The 23,961-nt window shown below is 38.6% G+C and overlaps 1 protein-coding gene across 1 annotated transcript in view; it reads left to right on the top strand.

Moving 5' to 3' along the window:
- Nucleotides 1-22,526, top strand: part of tmtc2b (transmembrane O-mannosyltransferase targeting cadherins 2b) — an 85,382-nt gene extending 62,856 nt beyond the window's left edge. The window contains exons 6-12 of the mRNA XM_075469392.1: nt 217-401; nt 1,648-1,726; nt 5,970-6,091; nt 10,522-10,603; nt 12,435-12,549; nt 16,058-16,121; nt 20,306-22,526. Of these exons, the coding sequence (XP_075325507.1) occupies nt 217-401; nt 1,648-1,726; nt 5,970-6,091; nt 10,522-10,603; nt 12,435-12,549; nt 16,058-16,121; nt 20,306-20,485 (827 nt within the window). The 3' untranslated portion in view covers nt 20,486-22,526. The remainder of the gene's footprint in view (nt 1-216; nt 402-1,647; nt 1,727-5,969; nt 6,092-10,521; nt 10,604-12,434; nt 12,550-16,057; nt 16,122-20,305) is intronic.
- The last annotated feature ends 1,435 nt before the right edge of the window (nt 22,527-23,961 follow it).

Genomic DNA, 23,961 nt, shown 5'->3' with positions numbered 1-23,961 from the left:
AAAACCAACAGTGGAAAAACGTTGTTCTCAATCGTTCTTCTCCATAGGTGTCCATTCACTAGTACTAGTCCACTGGCAGTCATATAGATGTGAATTATGATCATGAAAATGGCAGTCTGTGTGTGAAAGCACATTTAACCAATCCCATCAAAAGGAATATGCTCTACGACTACTGTACAAGATATCCATCCAAACTCTGCTTGTTTCTCTCAACAGCGGCCTACTTGAACACAGGCATCGTTCTGATGAATCAGGGTCGTCTAGACGAGGCTAAGCGCACCTTTCTGACATGTGCTGACATCCCAGATGAAAACCTGAAGGATCCCCATGCCCACAAGAGCTCAGTCACCAGCTGCCTGTACAATCTGGGCAAGCTGCTCCATGAGCAGGGACATCAGGAGGTAACAGTTCAAACACAGAAAAATGCGCATCACATTTTTCTTTAAAGAGAAAGTCTGTATATAAATATATATATATCAGAATAAACCAACATGCGGGGTTCATCATAAAGTAGATATACAACTTTATATTGGCTAATAACTGACAAATACCTAATTTAAGTGTGTAGAATTATTCATGAGTAGCTCGAAAAATGAACATTAGAATAGTCAATGTGTTTAGAAAAACCCTAATAGATGGTGTTATTTGTCAGTGACGTAGACCTAGCAGACCAGAACATGCAGGCACCATAAAGTTAACTACATATAGATGACAATCCCTCATAATAATGTTATTTTTATTTCCTATCATTTACATCTTTCCCCCTAAAAATGTCATATACATATTGATTGCATGTACACTGAGGTAAAATTATTCTGTCTTGTAGTTATGTGTTTTAAAAATTACTTTCAAGCACATTTTGCCTAACAAACAGCCCCATTGCTGCAATGTGAGTTGAGAGAGTGCTCCTTTACATTCTGTAAAAGAAGAAAAATTTCAAACTGAGTTGAGATAACATGCAGGAGGTTGCTCAAGCAGCCCTTTGGGTACACTGAGAAAAGGCTTGCTTTAATACATACATTTTTCAAAATTGCCTCTGTCATAGGGGACACAGTGTTTGTGCAGATAATCCTCAGGCTGTTTCTAACAAATTCACTCTATTTCATGTCCCTAAAGACCGACAGTGCTGGCTAAAGTAACTGGTTTTCCAATGCTGCACATTTATATTGTGTATAAGCAGTGATGCTGCTGATTCAATCAAGAGCAAAGCAGTGCTACTGCTGATTCAATAAAGGCCTTTATAAATTGTTGGCATGCTGGAGACCCAGACCAGTCCCACTTCCTCTGACCTCTCACCACAACATTTGGTTCAGCAATAAAGCAGTTTTAGGTCCCTTTGCCACTTAAACTCTGGTGGACTCAGAGATGAATTGCTGAATCTACACAATATACATACGAGAGTCAATAAGTGACACTGCTCTAGTTGTCTTAACAGCCTTGACACTGAGGATAGACACTTTGTTTTCAGCTCTGTATGAACCACCCAACCAGCGACCCTCAATTCCACGCTGTGTATTCATATTGTCAGGGCCTCAGCTGCATTGGAGCGATGACTACTTACCCCAGAGCCAGATTCTCTGGCAGCGTCGATCTGCTCTCTAATGCAAACATCCCCCACTTTCTTTCATCTGTTTGTTTCATTCACAGGAGGCCCTCTCCGTGTTTAAAGAGGCAATACAGAAAATGCCAAGACAATTTGCACCACAGAGCCTCTACAACATGATGGGTAAGTGCAGCTTTTGTTTCAAGAGCATGAGCATAAAAGCAAATGTAATAGGTTAATGGTTAAGGGTTAGTTTTGGAACTACTTGGAAGGATTTGGCAGCTAGATATCACTCATTTTTCTTTTTCTTGCACATTTTCAGTTTTTCCAGAAAATAAATCCTTTGTATAAGCCTGAAATGATCCAACTGTCACTAAGTATTATGAAGTAACCTCGAGTAAAGCGAGTTCTTAAAGCTCCAGCGGCTTTGATATAACTCCCACTTTCACAGTTTAGAGTTGTTATGTCAAACTTCAGCAACAAAATAAACAAAACTTTCCATGGTTCCTTGAAGAAGAAATGTTGAGGATTTATCTTGGACATCTTGCTCTAAACTTCCAGCCAGATGAATACCGCTCCACACACTCCTTTTCCACACACTCCTTTTCCACACAAAAACTGCACATAAACATCTTCAGCACTTAATCATTTTACTGTTAAAATTGTTTTATTGTTTCAATATTTTCAACCTTTTTAACATTAATTTGGATTCATAACATGTTCTAGTAGATTTTTTTGTTGTGTGGATGTTGATCCATGTCTACACATGGATACAAATAAAGTAAGCTGACCTTAATTATGTACACATAATTATTTGTCTGCATCAAGCAACAAGAAAGCATATAACAAAACATTAACAACTAAAATCAAAAAACTTCCAAAAATAATGTTTCACTACATTGTTAAAATAAGGAAGTCTGGTTGGTGTTTAGAAATGTGGTCAGAAGCCATTCTTATGATTGGAAATCATTTAGCCGTTTGAAGAAACCCAACAGTAAAACTTGTGGAAATGCTGTTATAGTGTAATTAAATGTATTTCAGAATAACATAATGACAACTTAAGGAATTGAGCCAAGAAACCAAGTCTCAGTCTCCAACTACAGACTCTGGAGTGATGTGGGAAAAAAACATGTGTTCTGATGATTCTAGGTTTATCATGTTCCAGACCGATAAGTGGATGATGTGATGTTGTCATCATTCCTGCTACTCAGAGTCCTCTTTGAACAGTCCTCTAATCTGGTTTTATTTTGTGCAGTCAACAAAAAATGTGTATTCAATGGTTTCCAAACGTTTAAATGAAAAAGCAAATGAATGAATACATAATTATCACGCATCTCATATCGCCTTGTGTATCCTGAAAGATACTTCCTTAGTCTGTGAAGTTGTTTTAAAGTCCAGCACATAATTATAACAAAAATCACCATTATCCATTTAGCTTATTGTGTGCATGCCTAATAATCTGATTTATGAATATGATGATCAGTCTTGAGTTGCAACAGATCAGTCTCTTTTTCTCCATAGAACATGGTCACACCCAAAAGATTTAAAACCCTTCTGAACTGAAAGCCTGTTCGCAAACATTAGTGAAAAACACTAATAAAACTAGATCTACTAAATCACTGTAATGTAATAAATTTACACACAGCAGAGTTATGTGCCTTGTCTCTTTGTCACAGCAGCCTCACACATGCTTTGATGATAAAGAGCTCATCCCACCCATGTTGATGGGATATTGTCATGGCAGAGCTGTGCTGGTTTGAGCCTTACAAGACCGTAGCATGCAGTGCAGTTCCTGTTTAGGTTAAACGGGGACTAAGACTCTGACAAAACTAACACGACATGACAATGTATGGCCATTTATTCCAATTTATATTAGCAAATGCATTATTTGATACTTTGTTTTCATTTTGAGAAACAAGTGTTTTGACTAAGCAGTAGAAAGATTTACAATATCACGTTAAACAGAGTCAATTTTTCTTTTCACTTCAAGAACAACCCAGCTTGTTATGTTACAGCTGTACAACAGCTGCTCTCAGCCTCATATCTGCTTTTACCATTGTTTTTTGCTTTTTTTTTCCCGGCCCCTTCCTGCTTTCTTTTCTGCACACACACACACACACACACACACACACATCCAGCTACTTACACACACACACACACATCCAGCTACTTACACACACACACACACACACACACACACACACACACACACACATCCAGCTACTTACACACACACACACACCTGAAACCTGGGACGTCTTCAATCCAGACTTGGTATTGCCAATGGGTTCCTTACGTGTTGGCAAAATGCAACAGAACAGAGTTTCTGAGATTATGTCAAAATGTTGATGAAAGTTCAAGGCACCATTAAGGAGTAGCATTGCGTCGATAATGGAGGCATTGAGCCAGAAATCTGTGATTTCTGCTGCTTAGCGTTGTTTCCTCCCTGAACTGATTTGCACATTTGGCACACCTGCTCATATCTATTTCTGCGCTGCTCCCAGGCTGTTTATCAGACGCCAACGAGCAGAAGCTTTCATCATAAGCAGACCTGGGTGGTAATCTGCACCCTGCTGGTCTCACTCCAACACTCTCTGGTGGGCTCAGGAATGTTCCTCTCCACGAAGCCGGTTTTCCACTCCTTGGACTCAATGTCACTTTTAATTGCATGTGGATGTTTGTGCTAATCTCACACAGGTCTGCTGCCAGGAAGGAGAGTAAAGTAGCAAAATAGGTCATATCAAATTAGACCTACAGTACACATGCATGCACATGCACTTTTAGCAGTAAAAACCCTAAATATGTTGTAAATACTGATAATTGCCTCTGTAAACACATTGATGAAACACAGATTACTTTATTAGTAATCTGTAGTTATCTACAGAGCGCTCAATTCTATCAATAAGACAAATAGTACAAAGTAAAAAAAAAACAGTATGTCAAATGGGAGAATATAAAAGGAAGGGAAGAATATTTCTACATTTAGACAGAATCATTATAGACTGGTTTATCCCCTGATGCCGTTTTTCTATTACATGATACAGTACTTTTCAGCTTTTTGTTTTCTTTTGGTTTTTCATTATAATTACTGTAGTACCATGTAACCAACGACTGACTCATCCTTCTTTGGTACTACCTCAGATTCCATGTGAGTTGATACAGCAGTTAATGGTTACATAAGGACACAGGAGAGCATTAGTTTGATTGAGAGTCATGACACCCTGTTGCAACAAGAACAGTAATGGTAATTTAGTAAACGATTGAGACATGTAGTTCCTTTTTTAACCCGTTTAGTTTCTAAAAAGGGCTAAACCGCCCATTCATACACACTAACTGAAAAATAGCTTCCTCCTAAATGTATACATGAACCACTTTTCCCCTAGAATCACACGCCGATTACCATATTGGGGGCGATTAGGGGCAATACACCCACTGATCCATGGCTGTCTTAGTTTTCACTATATTGCTACAGTAACATGGATTTCCAAGACTTAATTCTGAAACATAAGGCTGCACTGATGAAAAGCATATTCCCATTATTCACTTTTACATGTAAAAGCGCAAAGCCTTTAGCTTTTTCTGAAAACAAATGGAAGGTTAAGTCCAAAATGTGATGCCTTTTAAATACCAATGTGTTAAGAGATATCATTACACAGTCTCATTCCTCATTCGAGAAGGCATGTTTTCATAGAATTATAATAGATCCCCAAGTTGTGATTAGCCTTGTGTCACCTGTTGCTTATCGCAGTCTTTCCACAAAAGCGATTAGTCGTAATCCCAGTGAAATTACAACCTCAGACCGCACTAGTCTAAACAACTTGTCCGGTCCTTTGACAGCTCGTAAGGGTCGATGTAGATTGAAATATAAACCATATTACAACTGGGTTAGATTCACACTCTTCCCTTGAAAACATTACTATGTGGATTTGATCTGTTTTGTGTTACTCAGCCATGTTGTCAGATTTCTCCAATAATACAAGGGTTATTGGATAGCTGAAAGAGAGGTCACTGTTGTTTCAGGTGTTAGCAGGGAGAGGGTCAGTTCTGGCTGCGGGGGAGGTATCAGATGATGTCTGACACATTTGGGGGAGTAAAAGAGTGCATTTCCGACTGTGATATTTTCACACACCTAACTTAAATTGCAAGAATTGTCTATAGTCTATAGTCTTTGATATAGAGACTGAAAGAGCAGAAATAACCTGCATTATGACTGTGGCAAGTTTAAACTAAGCCTAACCATTGTGTAATAATTGTAAGCATTGTGTTAATGTAGAATATGACTTACTAATGAATTTTTCACCTCGCTGGACTTTTGTGCCTGGCCTCTTCTACCATCTAAAGCTCTCGGATGAACAATAAAAAGCTTTGTGATGTTTTAGCCTCTGACAGTTTGACTTCTGATTTGACCCTCACTTTTCTCCCACAGGAGAGGCCTACATGAGACTGAACAAGCTGACTGAAGCTGAACACTGGTACAGAGAGTCACTGAGAGCCAAGCCGGATCATATACCTGCACACCTTACTTATGGAAAACTCTTAGCTATGACGGTAAGACTGCCTTTTTCATGGGATCTACTCAAACCAGTGCTCCTTTTGAGCTACAGCCTGCCTTGAACTGACACACTTTATGGGGTGCTCCACTAATTTCAGGTACACATTAGTATACCCATCATGATTAGGTCTATATTACATACCTCTCAGAACCTGTTCTGAGAAACTTTATCATGTCTCAAAAAGGTTTTTTATTAAAAAAAAAGAAAAGAAAATAGATACTGCTCTAATCAGTGTCATTTTCATCTTGGCCTCAAACTCCTCTTTCTAAAAGTTAAGGCTTGGATTTTTAAAGAAATCCTTACATTATTTATGATGCCTCAAAGGGTTGCTCATAACACTACATTTTGCATGTGTTTAGTGATGCCCTGAACAGAAAAACACAAGAGCTGAAATCATAAAACCCTGAAAAGAAACAACTCTATATCTGCTCTCCCCTGTATCCAGTTAACAAGTTTATAAGTTGGTTGTCACGCAGTCATCCATGATAAATTGCACTTTGGAATAGAGCTGATTATGGAGAACAGTAAGAGCTAAAAAGTGCTGTCAGAGGAGGCAAAAGAATACGAATTAGAGAAAAAAATCTAAAGAAGGGTGGAGGCCCGCTCTTCAGTTGTCGCCCCTCTCTCCTGCTGTCTGGGTCCTAATGAAAGGACAGAAATGTGTTCAAAAGCCTCGAGCGGTGGTATCTGGATTCCTACAGCAAAGCTAAACTCTTCCTGGCCTTGGCCCTGTCCCTTTTCATTTCCCTCTTGACACAGAACACTTTTTTATTTTCTTTATTTATACTTTTCTCAAAATTATTATTTTATTCACTGATTGGTGGAGAAATCTTACTGGTTTTCCAGACTCTTTAAATTACATTTTATGCTTTTTGGAATCAAGAAAATGTGAAGCCCTTCTTAGAAGTGGTTTATATTTTGGTTAACAAACCCAAAATAAAGTCAGATAGCACTTTCTCATATCTATAGTAAATACGCTCATTCTGCCAGCAGGCATCAAGCCCAGTTTAGAATTGGATGGGGAAAAAATGTCTCTTTCTGGTACAAAACCCATCTACCAGCACCTCAAAGGATCACTTATTAACACATTATATGTTGGCTGTCAAGTTCATAAAGACCCTGAAGTGTAAAAAAAACCCACACATTGCAGTATTATGGGGTTTCATGTGCCAGAAGTAACTTGATGTGCCAAGAAATTGTTTGGCTGACAGCCCCTTTAGAAATGAATGTGTCATTTGCACTTTTGTGCAGATTAAATTTTTTGGATGGAACCAGGATAAGTGCTTTTATCCATTGTCAGTATTTGCAATAAGCTGAACAAACTGACTATAATCTGAATGTAGTCCTCATTTTGTTCTTAGTAGGTGTCACACTTTTGTGGCTCTGTGTTGTTAACAGTTCACAAATCCTTGTGTGGTGGTAAATCGGTGTGTGCCTAATTTAAATTGAACTCCAGCTCCATGCTAGATTGATTTTCCATTGTGCACGCTGTTTGTCAGCTGAAAGAATAGATCAGATGGCAATACAGATAAAAGTCACTTGTTAAACTGACATGGATTCTTGTTAACAAAAAAAAAAAGCCAGTAGGACATCCAAAATCAAATTAAGCCAAATCCTGTCAGCAAAGTCAGTCTGACACAATTCTTTAGAGAGGAGTGTCAAGATTTGCTGAAGTGGACTTGGGGAAGAAACCTGTGGGCTGTGAAGAGAAACTCATTTTTAAAGAATGCATTATTGATTTGGGAGGAAAATAAGAGTTCAAACCTGCAGGGATAAGTCGAAGTAAATGCCTTTCCATGATGGATGTTAAAAGATTCTTGGTTGTTGAGATCCTCTGAGTGCAAATGTCATCAAAGTAGGGAACCTTACAGTCTCTTGAACCATGAGAGGCATTTAAAGAGAAAGACTTATTTATTTTTATAGAAACATATGAGAAAGCGCGTACCCATCTTTACAGGCCACTGTTAAATGCATGCTCTTAACCACTGAGTCTATTGCCTCTGCCTCGTTTCAGCAGCATTTAAGCATGATCAAAAGCAGTACAGGAAGTTGACCTGCCCACAAGCCCTCGATCATCCCCTTCCTTTACCCTCCCTGTGGAACAACTTTGAGTAATGAAGACACTTCAGATACTTTCGGGGGTTTTGAGGTTCAAATCCCAACGAGAGGTAGGGAGGCTCCACGATAAGGCTTGACAGCAGGATCAGGGAGGGGTGAGGTATGGATGGTGGATCTGAGCTAGTAGCTGGCGCAGAGGAAAGAGTCACTGTGATTTGTAGATAAATGGATGACAAAGTAGGGGAGGAAGAGAAAGTTAATCACACAGATCAGTATTGCTTCCCCTCTGTGCCAACCCCTCCACACCTTCCCTGAAGCCCCAGTGGGGCAGCATGGGTTTCAGGCTAAGGTGAACACCACTGGTCAGGGATGTTCTCAGCCACTGTGATGCTTGCGTATTAAATTTGGCCTTCCTCTTGTCATTTCCTCAACTGATGCAGGCTTCATTCATAGTCACCATCATGTCTACAGAGCCAGAATAACATCTGCAGTTTGTCTGATGTTATCAGGAGATATGAGGTGTGAGGCACGCACAAATGAGCTCAACATGTGTGTGACAAAAGAATCTTCGGATCTTCGGATAAAATCTCCACGTGGAGTCAACTCCCACTGTTGCAGAAGCATTCTCATAATTTGATTTCTCTAAGAAAACATTGCAAAATAGAAAGACGGTGCTAATTGAATTTCATGATTAATCGTAGCACCATACAAAGAAGCACAATTAGTTATAATCTAAAAAGTTCAGTTGGAAAAGATTGTCATTGCCACTTTAAGGAGGTTCAACTGTGAAATACCAGAACAGGTGACGTACCAAACTGCCTTTCTAGGGACAAAAAGACCTACAATAAAATCACTTTAAAAAGGAGTAATGAAGAATGAGCCACTTATGACTTTTTTTTTAGATCCTAACTGCCATATATCTTACTTTGAGCATTGCCTCCATTAATCTACTCAGATGTGTCTCAATCCAAATCTTGCATCCAGTCACATCTGCAAATCACGAGTGTGAGTGCGAAAGCCTCATTCTGACAAACAGATGTGAGCCTCTGTTATTATAAAAGCAGCTGGCCCTCAAATGTACACATTCCTTCATCTGTGAATACAACTACAAAAATACACAGCAGTGATGCTTTTCAGATGGGAACTGTAATCACTGCTTGGACACCATCAGCTCTATTAAACATATACTTAGCACAGGCTATATTTCCTGCTGCATCAAGGGAAACTGCACTGAAATATTTACATTAGAAAACGTATGTATTTAGTAAAGCTCAGCTCACTGAAAATGTAGTTGTTTGACTAAGTATACTGTCATTAATGCTACACTATCCTGGATATATTTGAGCTCATTCTTCAATGTGACAAATCTAATTTGCCGTATTTCACACGAGTATAAATTATCTTTACTGGCTTATACACTCTTTATATAACCCCCAACCCCCCCTTTTTTTCCCACTGCTTTTGCATATTACCTCAAGCCTTTGGACCGATAAAACACAAATTTGATAATGTATATTAATAATGAAACGCAATTATACATATCTTGGACTAAAGTCGTACAGATATTTACATTATTGATGCATCCACTTTTATTGATGAATGCACATTGTTAATTGTTGGTAAGATTGCATCTGGTGCCTAACTTAGAGCATGGATTTGTCAGTCCCAGCTGGCACTTCTATTGGCCAGCTGCTCTGTTCCGTTTGAGCTGTGATTGGTTGCATGTCGCAGCCCAAGGGGCTTAAGGGAGCTCTTTAGGTCTGCAGGGCATAAATATTTCTTCTCCTCATCATGTTGTTCTCACCCTCCTGGTATGAATTATTTTATTTCTAAAAGCTGGAACAGCATTACACACACAGATAAAACCGTAGTGCATGTGTGTGCCATATTTGTCAGTGAGCCTAAAAATGTCTTTAGACAAATGAGCCTTCCTGTTGCTTCCCTCTCCTCTCCTGTCCCTCCCTCTGCAACACTTCCCTATTTCATTCCCTATGCACCACTCATTTTTTTTTTTATAGCGGTCAGGCCACACACACGGGCAGTTGACAGTTATGCTCTGGAAGTGTTGTTTGTACAGATAGAAGTGTGTAATGAATGAGGCTTTGCCCCGTCTGCCCCACCATGCCAAACACATCAGTGTGTACTTTGACGGATGACACATGAGCTTGAAGGAGTAACACTCGTGGTCCACATTTTTCATGTCTGTTTATTAAGATATATTCTTAAGTAGGTCTGCGGTTGTTAGAGGGACATTAGGTATAAACAAAGATATTATAGCAGTTGAGCTGAGTGCTGTGTTTTTATTATAAGAAGTTTTGAGGAGTGGTTGAAACAGTAATGACACTGTTTTTAATCGTCCTCTCTCAGGGGCAGAAAACAGAAGCAGAGAGGTACTTCCTGAAGGCCATCCAGCTGGATCCAACAAAAGGCAACTGTTACATGCATTATGGTGAGTTTTGTATTTCTTCTTTCAATTCTTTCAGACATATCCTCACTTTATTATCTTTTCTCAAATATTTGATTTGGCTATTTAACACATGCTTGCGGCACTTGTACACACAAAGGCAGGAATGTACAATTTTGGCAGATTTGGTTGGACAACAGTGTTTGCTGACCCTTTTGCCACTTCTTCCTCTAAACATCCCAAATCGCCGTCTCTACGTGGTCAGAGGAGGGTCACAAGAAGAGAGGATGATTTCCTCACATTGTTCACTTTGATTTTATGAATATGTGGAACGTGACAATTTCAGCATAGCTCTTGTCTTCCATTATTTTCATGTGCAGCAGACGTACTGCACCTCCATCTCTTAGACTTAATTGCTGTCATAGTGACCTTGGGTTTGAATAAGCTCTTAAGTTAATTACCTTCTGCCATTAAAAGCCTCTAAAACGTTGTCTGCCTGAACCAGCGTTTTAAAGTGGTGTGTCAGCTTACTATCACTATCATGCCAAGTTGAAAGTATACTTTCAGAGGATCAGTACATAAAATATTTCTTTTTTTTAAGCATTGTGTCAAATTTGTCATTTTTACAGACCATCAGTTTATTAGTTAATCTTGAAATGAACCACATTGATCTACACAAAGACGGATCCTTTCATAAACATGTTATATATATTATATATTTGCAGTTAAGCACAATAGCATATATGATACAACATTCATGTGTTATGTACTGTTAGACATGATTTTCTTAGGTTGTCTGAGTTGTGCCTTTTTGATCATCATTGAATGTAATTTGTGTCAATTACAACTTAAAGAAATTAAATAATATAATGAAATGACTTCATTTTCAACTAGTCAGTCCATCTAACTATTTTCTGCTGCTTTGTAAGGTAAAAGAGTTGTAATTTTAAAGTTAAGAAATATAGTTGTACTGGAATCAATTATACAATGTATTCCTTTAATGACACGAGAAATAAAACAAATGATTGGGTTAGTCTAACCCAAACTGGATATTTGAAATGCATGGAAACGGAGCTCGACTCAGCTTTGAATGAACTGTGCTGACTGTTTCTATTGGTTTTGAATTGCTTTGCGTCTGATGAATATTTGACAATACCTCTAAAAGTCTCAAGTGTCTGTACTATCAGTACTGTTTCTCAAACTTTGTTTAGTGTGCCCTAAAGAAACCCAAAGCTACAGTAAATTTTACACATTTGTCCAGAACCAGGACAGTGTCTGGTTTTTATGTTTTTGGCTCTTTCTTTTTTGCCTACAGATTCGTTTTAATCCATCAAAACCTAAAAACAATTTTACACTCAGTCATAGTTTTAGAGCTCACTTTAAGCCTGTCTCTTGTTTCAGACCTATAATAGGGGCTACAGTTTCATCCATGGTTATTAAGGAAATTATGCTTAAGTTCACTGGATACTTTTCTTATACAGTAGTGGAGCTAACCAAAATCAACAGGGTATTAATTTCTCTCTATTCTGGCTCTCACCAAGGATTCTGCCTCTTGTCCATGGCCTTGTCAGGCTTCCATAATCCCATCTCATTAGGCAGCTCCACAAGGTTGACTGCAAGTCAGACACACCTGTAACAAGACACAAACCTCCTTCAAGAAACTTTTCAGACACAGATCTATCAAGGTTAGCAAATCTGAACAAATGGCTCTGAGAAATGCTGCAGGAGGGATGGTTTGTTGCACTCATCTAGTGTTTCAGCAAGTTGTCCCTGTGCTTTAGCCAAAGGTAACATTATTAGACCACATATCCCTCTGTTTCTCTGTGAGGATCCTTTAGTGTTTTAATAGTGCTGCCGTTCTCTTCTGCCCTGGTAGGTCAGTTTTTATTGGAAGAGTCACGGCTGCTGGAAGCAGCAGAGATGGCAAAGAAAGCTGCACACCTCGACAGCGGAGAGTTTGATGTGGTCTTCAGTGCAGCCCACATGCTCAGGTAAGTCTTTGATTTGATATGATTTTTTTTTTCATTGTTTTTCATTTCCAAAGTGCAAACACATACAATGCGTGTACTTTATTCTGTGGAGATGAAATGGATGGGCTACAGTTTTCCATGGCTGGGTAGAAAGGAGGCTATGTGTGAGAGAGGGAGGTCTGCTGTCTGCACGCTTTATCCAGGGGCTTACGCTGCTTCGTAGCCTGAGTGATTTACTTGGCTGTACTTTGTAATCCTTCTCTTTCCAAGCAGTCAGAGCCCTTGAACTGCCGCTTTGTCTTTTCACTTATTGCAGCTGTACTGCAATAAGCGCTAGAGGTTCTAATGCTGTATCTCGGACTTCACATATCTCTCCATCTGTCTCACTCAACCGCATCGGGTTCTTGCAAATACTTGAAAGTATGCTTTCAAATAAGGGCAAAGTTCAGCTGATGAGCCTGAGCCAAAAAGCCCTCAAGCTGTTATGTTTGTGAACATGAGCCACGAGTGGAAATGAGTAAATAAAGCAATTTGACAGCTTACCAAACGCTGCTCAACTGACTGAATGAACCTACAATATCATATCAACAAGTGTAGAGATCTTTGTTTAAACTCATATGGGTGACTCTGGGCTTTTTCTTATTGAGATTATAGCTGCCTGCTGTTCAGAAATTGTCATCTTTAAGTCGAATGCCTGAAAACTGTTGGAGCTTTGCCTACAATTACAGTTGTGCTGCACAGCTCTGAAATTCTTGACTTGCTTCATTTAGATTCATTCTTCGCTCACCAGCCCTATCACACAGGATCTAAACCACCAACTGTTTTCAGTATAGAGAGCTACTTCCAGGGTCCAGACCCCTGGCAGCTAAAGAGGGCTTCAAGCAGTGCTTGGGTTGAACTGTTCTCCGCCTGCTTGGCATGGGGTCTTATCCTCCATAGCTCATGTTCTTTATGTGTTTATCTTGGACACAGACATGGAAAGGCCCTTGGTTGATGGAGACACGAGTGAATCTACACAGAGAAGGGAAGAGATTACAAGAAGAAACCGAAGCTTACAAATGTGCGCATGTCATTTATTACCCTCTTGGGCCTTTGGTTTTTGACCATTTGGCTTCCAAACTATTCATTTCCCTCTGCCTCCTTTGAACAGTTAGTTTATTTTTCTTAATATAGTAGATGTTTATGGTGAGAGTGTAAGACAGGAGAAGTTGGCCACTAGGTATATGCCTATGCCTCTCTTTGATCAGTCAAATTCCAAAGAAAGTGAAAAATAATGAATGTGTGTGAATGAAAAGTAATGAAGTAGAATCTTTAGATATTGTACACAGAAAACCAAATGGAAAGGAAGTGATATAAAGCACAAATAAGTAGGTTATGCCCTAAAAGTTTAGTCCATAAAATGCATTCTAAACCATGTCTTTATTATTACATAATGCACCATATGTACCAGCATGTCATAATGTAAGTTATGCAAATTATACATATACGGCTGGAAGTGGTAACATTGGTTTATAATGATAAACTTAAACTGGAAAAAAAAGAAAACTGGTATCAAGTTAGATTTGGTGCACTGCACATGTAGTGCTGCCCCAAGGGAAGATGTGTGTGCTTAGTGTAGCATTCTATCTTCTTACTCTAACAAGATGTAATGCTCTGCTTAAGACAGATGGGAAGGCTGCAGTTTAAGCACAAATATCTGGCTTTTGTTGAAAATGCAATTTGCTCATGCAGTCATTTGTATCCAACAATGGCATGCTTACAGGCAATATCTGTCAGTGTTGTGATTTATCCTTGTGTGGGGTTAATAAACTATCCTTTGACAACAAGACATGATGATCACTAGTTCAGCTGCTTATTTGAAATATCGTCAAGAAGTTTTGCTTCCTCAAGGGATATTTTTCCCCCCATTCATTTATGCTCTCTTATTCTCTGATAGTCTCACACGACTCCTCAGTTGACAGCGAGGCGGTGGTTTACATATTAGGCCCCCACTGTCCAACAATAAGTGTTGTCATGACCTGGAGCCAGACAGCTCCGGGAGTTCCTGTTGCTCTGCCGCTCGGCTAGTGTGTCAGATCTCCAGTTCTCTTATGATGATGTGTGTATGAATGTGATTATCATAATATAAAATTATAAGAATATTAAAAAATGTTCAGAATGTTTTTTTTTTTTTCTACACACCTTGCTGGAAAGCAAGCATATGGTTGTGGTTGGTTGTGAAATCTACATTTTTAATCTCAGGACAGATTCAGCTTCTGTGTGTAAGTAGCTTCCAGTCTCACAGGGTTTCTGGTGTGGCTGTGGGCTCTTAAGCTGGGAACTCACAGCAGCAGAAGAGCCACACCACATCATTTGATGAGTATAAAAATGTGTCGTGTTACTCTTTATACACTTCACATACCCAAGGAAAGTTGTGTGTCCTACACCTAATCAAGTAGCCACAAAAAACTGAGAAAGATCATTAAAATACAGAAGAAAAAACCTTCATTATTAGCACATCTTTGCATTTTATACTACTTATTTTTGACTTCCTTTAGCCTTTTCTGTCTGAAAGTCATTGAGATAAACCCAGCTATTACACAGCTAAACATTAAGATTTCACAAAACCGTCCATTGAAACCAAAATGGAACACTATGTGTGTTCTTAGGTCACTTTGACTTTGATCTGGGACCATATGGATGATGATCTCTTATATGACTCTGACAGCAAAAATTAAACTGGTTCTAAAGGCTTTGCTTCCTTTGATCTTTACGACTTAAGTAGCTCCAAAGGCTGCCGTCAAAGACTCTGTCCTTGACTTTGTCAAAGATGAGTTATTTGCCATTGTAACAAATGTTACCATCAATTAAACACCTGAAGCTGTGGACCATTAAGGTGATTTCTGAGAGACCAGATCATTAGAGAAAGTGTTTGGCGATAGAGTAGCTGTAGGCCAGTGTATTCAGTATCAATAAACAGAACTGTGAATTACGAAGGAAGATAAGGAGCGTAATATTCAACAACATGCTTTGGTTCCAGCTGAAGTGATCTTGCCAGAAAATCCTTTTTGTCACAGTGACACATATACGTGGCATGTTTTGGTGTATCCACTCTTTATAATGAGATGATTATTAGATTTGTGTTTCCTTAGTTTTTGCACACCTTCGCTATCTCAGCATCAGTCCAACATGGCAAACCTTGTTCTTTCAGACTAAACAGAAATGTACCGTGAATATTCCACATTCACGCAAGTTTCATAGCTTTATTTCAACCATCCAATAAACCAAATGCCCTGGCCTCGTGGTTCTGTTAGATCAGAAAGTGCTTGTTGTGCTCTGCTCAGCAAAAATGTTATCAGGTGAAAGATGCTATCGAAAGAGAAACCTACAAGCGTTTGGATCAGCTTTTCCCATCCCTCATGCTCTTCCTCTGATGTTATTTGCTCACTGACCCCAGAGCACCAGTAAACACACAGGGTTCAAGGCTTCATCCGAGGCCAGGAGTAATAAAAATGAGTAATGATTGCCTCTCTCTGTTTTCTCTTCTCAGACAAGCCAGCCTAAATGAGGCAGCCGAGAAGTATTATGGACAAGCAGCAAGCCTAAGACCAAACGTAAGTAACACTGTGACAAGCTATTCTTCCCCATTAGTATTTACTCTGATGGACACTTTGCAATCACCGTCAGGGTGGCTTTTCAATATCATTACTGACTGGTCTGCCTACTCACAACGGCCCTTTTGTCAGCAGAGCTCAGAGTAATGAGGACTAGGTTTTTACTGAGCTCAGAGCTTTGCTTGTGCAACATCCATCAGCAACTTCAAAGGAGAGAGCAGGGTAAGCAGATTGGAAAGAATAATGATAATAACACAGCCAGGGGACTGTGACATCTTGAAAATGAATAGGATTCGGTCTTTAAGAGCTCTGACAGGATGGGTCAAGTTGTTTAAGTGAGGGCCGCAGAGAGGGGAAGTATGTTTAACTTATGGTCACCCTGTTTGTACTTGTGTCTTGATTAGAAAAAAACAATTTTGGATTAATGATCAAATTTATCCTGAATGTTGTGCAAAGTTTATGATTTAGCTTTGCACACACACAAACCCTGGTATAAGATATACAAACAGTGACAAACAAGACAAACAAAAACTTGAGAGGGATAAGACCTCACATTTCCACAGAAGCCATGGAGTTGGGCTCCGATTGCATTTATTGTTTTTAGCGTCAATGTGGAATTCAGCTATTGACAAAAGATTGTGCATTATAAGATATAATTAAACACAGATGGAAGATTAAAATAATATTTTTCTCTGTGGCTCAAGCTCAAATGCATGCATTAATAACGAACGTACAGATTCTGGATTTGTTGTAAATCTTCATTTGATTAAGTTGACCTTTTTTTCTTTTCATCTTAAACCATTTAAGAGTCACCACTTCAAGTACATTTAGATCTATAAAATGCATGCGTTGCATGTTTTGTCCTTCCCTAGAATTCATATTCAGGGCAAGATTAGTGCCACATTCACATGACTGTTTTGTAGTATCAATTACACACACACACACACACACACACACACTGATGTCCTCATCCAAACAGTGGGAGTTTTTTTGTTCTTACAGGGTCACTTTTGTTTCAGTGCCAGTTGTATTTTATAGCTGAGATACCATTTCTCAATATTATTCTTTGTTCCATCCAATGTTACTTGCCTTAAGCCATGTACCCTGTCTATCTTCATTTGTCATTTTGTGCTTTACCACAGTTTGACTCTTGCGTCTCTAAAGGAACTTGTGTTTTATATTAAAGTACATATGTTTGCCCAGTCTAACTAAGAGAGAGCCATTTCCTCCATTTAAGAGATTAAGTCCCTCCGTCCTTTTATACTCTTTCTGTCTTCCTGTCCTGATTCTCAGGTCAAATGAATTGCTCTCTGCAACCTTTGACATTTCTCCTTTGAGCATTTCCCATTTAATATAAATATTCTTTGCTTGAATTCAATCTGAAGTCATTACAGTCAGGTCAGTCTCTAACCTAGCTTTCCACACTCTCAGACATCATCACATGAGTTGCTTTAGAATCTGACCATTCTCCTGTGTAGGTAAACAGGAATGGAAATCCAGCTAACGGCTTATAGTTTATTAGCCTTTCCTACAACCTGTGTAATCTCTTAAGGGAACATTTGTTTAGTCTTTTGATATGACAAGTTCACTGTATCGCTCTGGGCAAAATAAAATAAAAAAAAGATTGCATTGTCTCTAAAACAGAAGAATCTCAACAGTAAAATGTCTTAGAAAGCCAAGCAGGATACTTTTTTGGCCATTCTCTCAGTTAGTTATTTCAAAGACTCACAGAGTTATGAATTATGTTAAATTATGAACCCATTCACCTCACAGACTGAGGCTAAGGAATAACCTCACCTCTCCTGACATAGGATCTTCACAAACTCCACATTATTGTATGTAAGCTATAATTTTCCAATATGCACCTACTTTTCACCTACAAATCTTGAATACAGTTTTCATGTGTGGCCCTCTCACTCCACTTTAAATTATATCCATATGTATAAACAGTTATATTTTTGCCAGAAATTTTCTGACTGGTAGAAATCACTAACTTGCAAATTGATCCCCAAGCGTTATTTTGTGGCTTGACCTTAAAACGGTGGGGTCAAATAGAAGGTAATTCATAGCATAAACAGCCTCAGAATTACCCCGGCCATTAAATTCAAGAACTGTGGCAGAAAAATGGGGAGGAGGGTTTTGCAGCAAGGGGTTGTAAATTCAAAACTTAAAATGTAAACTTCAATCATGTGCATTACAAATGGTGGAAGGTTTGGTCTTTGTCAGTCTTAACTTGAGGAAAGGCATCCATTGCATGTCTTTTACATGTTGAAGGAAAATATGGCTCCAAGAGACAATTTGATTACCTATCGCTGTCTTGATTTATGCAACTAGGTAATTCTGCCTAGGAAAAGCAGCAAAATTGGTCATATTGTTCCCACTCAATTTCTCATGCATGGAACATCACTCATCCCACCTTGACATTGGATAAACAGAGGAATGTTTTGAAAGTTTTCTAAGTGTACTGGGTGGAACAGCCCAGAAAAAGTGGGCAATGTCCAAAAAGTAAGATAAATGGGAAGAAAGTGTAAACATCACCAGCTTCACCAAAGTGCTCATGGTCAAACTGCTTGCAACAGTACTGAGCACTGCTCGTGAGCCAGCCCTCATTTCTTTATAATTTGTCAGAAAAATGGGAAATAAGGGCACCGACTTATTGATATATGCAAACTTTTGTAATTATTTTTTTAAAAAGTATTAAAATTGGTCCTTTGCTGAGTTATCTGATAGGTATAGACAAAAACACTGTCTCGTTCCTTTAGTTAAGCGACATTTTAAGCGCTTGAATGACTTGATTGTTAGTGTTTAGTGACTCTAAAGACAAAAAAAAACAACCATGCATCTGAGAGTGGTAAGGACTGGACTGAAAATAAGAGAAAAAGCAACCAATATTCAAAGAAAAAAAACATATAAAGAGAGAGGGGAAGATTGAGACTTTTGCACCATACTGGATGTCAAAACAGTTTATTAAATACACTTTTCTCATCGTCAAATTATGTTGCTTTGATAATTATTCTTGATTTAAATTCTTAATTTAAATTTTAAATTTAATTAGAAATTATGACTAATGATTTTGACTATGTCAGATGACAAAATCAACTAATCAAAATGCCAAAATCCTATAGTCATGTGCCACTCTCTCATGTGATAATGACAGGAAAAAGTCTCAAGCATTGAGAGAAAAGCACGACTGGTCATTTTATTAAAGCAGTGTTCTTTGAATATTCCTTTGTGCCCATAAATTACAGTTTCATAAATTATAATAGTCTTAAGAAGTAAAACAGAAGCTTCTCTGCAGGATTAGAGCTTTTTTTCCACATTTCAAACCAAAATGGTGATCAGATGTGACCCCTCCCTTAGCTTGCAAACTTCATGTTCTTGACTTGATTGCACCCCAGGCACTTTTCCTGTACTTATGTCCTCATGACTCATCCGTTGCACAGATGATGATTTTACCCCTTGGCACCAGCAAGAATAAACTTTATATTATTCTAGACCAACTTCAAAGAGGTGATTGCTCTCTCTGACATCTAAGGCCACAAAGCGGACGCAGGGACACGCAAAGCGGCTTGGTTACCAAACTCCAAACACATTCTGGGTGATCTGACTTCAGGTTTGCTCTATAGACTCAAATGATGAAAGAGTGTTTTATTACAGTGAAAAAATGTTGCTGCATAACTTTATTTAGTCAGCAACTTTGATGTTTTTCTTGGACTTTTGGAACAATAGCTACGGCTTTCAGAAATAATGCAAAATTTGTTTGGAGCTTCATCCCTGCATGTGCTCAGTCGTAAAAAACCTCAAGTCAAATTCCATTTCCTGTTAAATTATTCATGCCCTCAAAGTGTGAATAGATAGGCTGCATTATTCATCAACCCCCTGATGTGGTGAAATTTTAATTTTTAATCAAATTATGTTTGCAGTCCAAACAAACCATTTTAGGTCAGCAAATGACTGTTATGTCTTTGTATGCTCACTCTCGCCATGTCCCAGTGAACTGAATCAATGTGTCTATACTTACTGTATGTACTTCTCAAAAACAGGGAACGACTTTTGCTTTGGTTCTTTTTTCAGAGCAGAGTAGTGAATGTATCTTTGGATCATAGCTTTAGACTATCTTAAAGTCTTATTTTCAAGCTGACAGTGTCCTAAAATGATCTCCTTTTTTATTTTTTTTGTTCCAGTACCCTGCAGCCTTGATGAACCTCGGAGCCATCCTCCACCTCAATGGGAAACTGCAAGAAGCTGAAGCCAATTACCTCCGAGCACTTCAACTGAAACCGGATGACACTATTACTCAGTCGAATTTGCGTAAGCTGTGGAACATCATGGAGAAACAGGGCCTGAGGACCACAAGCCCCTGAATTCTCCCAGTCCGCCTACCTGCCATCTGCGTGCCAGACCCGAGGGAAGAACAGCCTACACGCTGCTCATTCCGGTTTTTCATCCAGGAGAGATGGATGAGAATGAGGAAAGATGTTTGCACAGAGAGGGCATGACTGTGCTGCACAGCCCTCCTAATAACTCCTGAGCTTTGCAAACACCTCAGGCAGCTTTCCTCAATATTGCTTACAGTTAGGCAGGCGCTACTTGGTATTTGGACTCTTAAAAACCCTCTTTAAAGTGAGAGCTCTCACAGAATCCTTTTTTCTTTTTTTGTTCCTTTTCGAGCTCCTGAACTCAAAGTGAGACAATAGGTACATCCTTCCAGCAGTTTGAGATATCACAAAAATTATTAAAAGAATCTCATGCACTGCACTAAGGGTAGTTTCTGTCAGTTATTTGACCAGGTGTTCCATCTTGGTAATAGAGAATATCTGGAGACCTGAATACTACCCAAAATCCCCAAATCATTTAATATCACTTTGATCTCCAGTCTCTGTACTGTTTCGCATCCTAAGTGGGTCACTTTGATTTGCTCATGAGATTACACACACTTCATAGTGAAGTTACAAATAACTATAACCATTAGAAAAGCATTTGTAATGGATGTCCTGATATTCAGTGAAAAAAGGGAATTTAATTTGTTAGCCATTCCTGCACAACATTAGCCCCTAAAAGCTTCTAAAAAGGCTGAATATTTGCCATATGTTTAGAGAACAAAAGAAAACAATCATTTTAATGACTTAAAGTGCTCATTTTAAGTCATTAAAAAGGTGAGAAATCTTTGTTGGTATAGCATACAAGGCGCATATAAGCTGTGTTTTTATCACTGCTGCTTTCTGTTCTGCAGTTCTTAAGAAGTCACGATGGTCATATTTTTGGGCAACAGCATTATAAAGCTATCATTAGAAATATGAAGCTATCTTTCAGACAAAAAAAAAAAAAGGCAGATGTTTAAGTTTCAGGTTCACAGCCTCAGCCTGAAGCTTTTATAAAGAAGTGTGTAGACCAGATATGGATGAGTCCTTCTAGCCAAAAACAATAGCTATACTGATGCAAAACGTTTAACTATAGTACAATGCCCAGTCACAGTGAATTCAAGGGAAATATTTTAATGCCTTTGGTTTGGAATAAAGTTCTGTCATTGTGTTTGTATAAATTAATCCTAATATATATGTACAATGTTTATAGTATGCCGAAAATATTGCAGCAAAAGTAGCCACAAGTAAATTGGGAGCTCAGTTACTGGGCAAGTATAGTTTGTTCCATTACACTACAGGTATTTCCAATATTGTCAAAACTCTGTCTTTAGGTCTCATTCATACATATTTTGTGTAGTTAACATCAGTTTGTTTGTTAATTGCTATCATTCAGTAGCCGAAACAGCACCTTCCTGCAAGTTGGAGATTGAACAATATTTGTAATTATTTGTTTGCAGTTGGCCACAATCCCCCGTCATTTATCTTTGTCATCAGTTCATTACGTTGTAAATTATTGCTCCGTGTTACGTAGCAACAGAACCAGCTGGCACTGTGTTTTTACCTGTAAAATGAAGGAACTTTGTCAGAAGGAAGTTGGAAGTTGTGTATATGTTTGTGATCCACTATACTTTAGTTTATAATAGATTAACATCTGCACATGGAAGGTTAAGACTTTGATATTCAATGTGTCACCTGTTGCAGTCATATTGCTGTCAACAATGTTCTGTTTTTGACTATAATGGCGATAGGGAGATGTTAAGTAAGATGGTGTTTGTGAGAAAGTGAAAATTGCTGAGTGACGATGTAAAAAAAGTTTTCAGTCTGTCTCTGCTCAGGGATCTCAAGCAGTGGGCTATTGCAGAAACGAGTTCACAGAGCGTTTACTAAATTAAAATGTATTTTTTAAAAGTTGTTGTATTTGTATAAATTATCATGCTCTGTAGCCCTTTCTCTTCTTTGTAATATAAGAATGAATGATGTGCCAGAGTAAACTTTTTCTTCCCTACGTTGCTTTTTTTTCACAATAAATTTATGTGTCCTGCTCTCTTGGGTTCTTTTTTTTTTTTTAGATCGGAGACTAATTCATGCACGTCACAGATTAAGAAAACAAAAAAAGAAAAATAGATAGAGACAAAGCTCTGTGAGATTTCCTTTGTATTCATGCAAATATTAGACCTCATAGGGTGGTCTTGCATGCTGTGGGACAGTTTTACAGGGCATTTAGTCTGCCACTGCAAATTTGCTAAAATGTGTCATGAAATCTATTCAAATGCATCTCCCATGCTTTGATCTCTCAACAACAAAGACGACCTGTAAATATTACCATGTGGAAGGGGTAGCACAGTGTGTTTAGATTCCAACCGCCCCCACAATTCAGCCCCTGCTGACAAGCAAAAGACCCGTCCCTGTGATGTTTCTCACATGTCTGCACGGAGGGTCTGCTCCCATGATCTGAGCTCAACATGGTGCCTGGCCTTTCTTATTGGACTGGAATACTTGCACTGTTCTTTCCACTTAGACTCCTCTTCTCATAACACAGGTGTGCTTCACTTCATTTTGGCAAACAATGAAACTAGGAAAGTTGTGGAGTCCAGCTACAAAGGCCGTGCTGTTTTGTGTTTAGCAACAGTACACATTTGGTGTCTTCCCACACGTGAACATAACAACAGCAGTAATAGAAGAAACTTATTGGCACTTTTGACATACAGTGTATGTCAAACTATTGCCATTCAGATTTGTAGGGTTGTGTTTGAGCTCAGGGTAGAATTATTCATCTTTCTAATCTTTAATTCTTCCCCAACTTCATATCATGCCTCAATCAGTTCTACAAATGTTTTATATCTTATATCTTTTATAAAACTGATAATCATCAGTGAAAAGTGCACATGAAAGCAATAAATCTTAACAGCCTCTATAATCCTAAACAAAACACACAGGAGGAGACAAACAGTGTTTTTTAAGCTGATGTGTGTCTGGCTGCTTGTTGTATTATTTCAGCGGTCCTGTCTGCTCTGCATTGTTTGCACATCTTGAGCCAGTTGAACACATGAATGAATGATCAACTGTAGCTGGCAACATAAATGTAAGTATGAGAATAAAATTACAGTCAATTCTACATCAGTTTGAAATTTAGTTGTGGATGAGTTCTCAAGCTGTGAGTTATCAAGTATGTTTTGTCATCATCATAATTTGTGTCCAAATACATGTTTGCATGATAGCAAAGCTGTATGACTGATCTTGAAAAAGGTCCACCCTGCTGGAAACTGGGATGAAGCCGTGTCAAGTGACCGATTTCATCTCTGAAAACCAGCTGCTATGAACAGAGGTATTGTTGTACTGTGTTTGTATTGTGACAAAGCATGTCACAACACCTCAGAAAATCATGTCAACATGTGAAAAAAAACTATAAGATCCTTTGTTGTCCAGTAAATCTGTCAAAGTTTTCCTTCACCTTTGAAATGTTTTTTTTAATCAGC

This window comes from Odontesthes bonariensis, chromosome 7 (genome assembly GCF_027942865.1).
Source record: "Odontesthes bonariensis isolate fOdoBon6 chromosome 7, fOdoBon6.hap1, whole genome shotgun sequence".
NCBI lineage: Eukaryota > Metazoa > Chordata > Actinopteri > Atheriniformes > Atherinopsidae > Odontesthes > Odontesthes bonariensis.
Note: the sequence above shows the minus strand (reverse complement) of the source record. Positions and strands in the feature narration are given on the sequence as shown.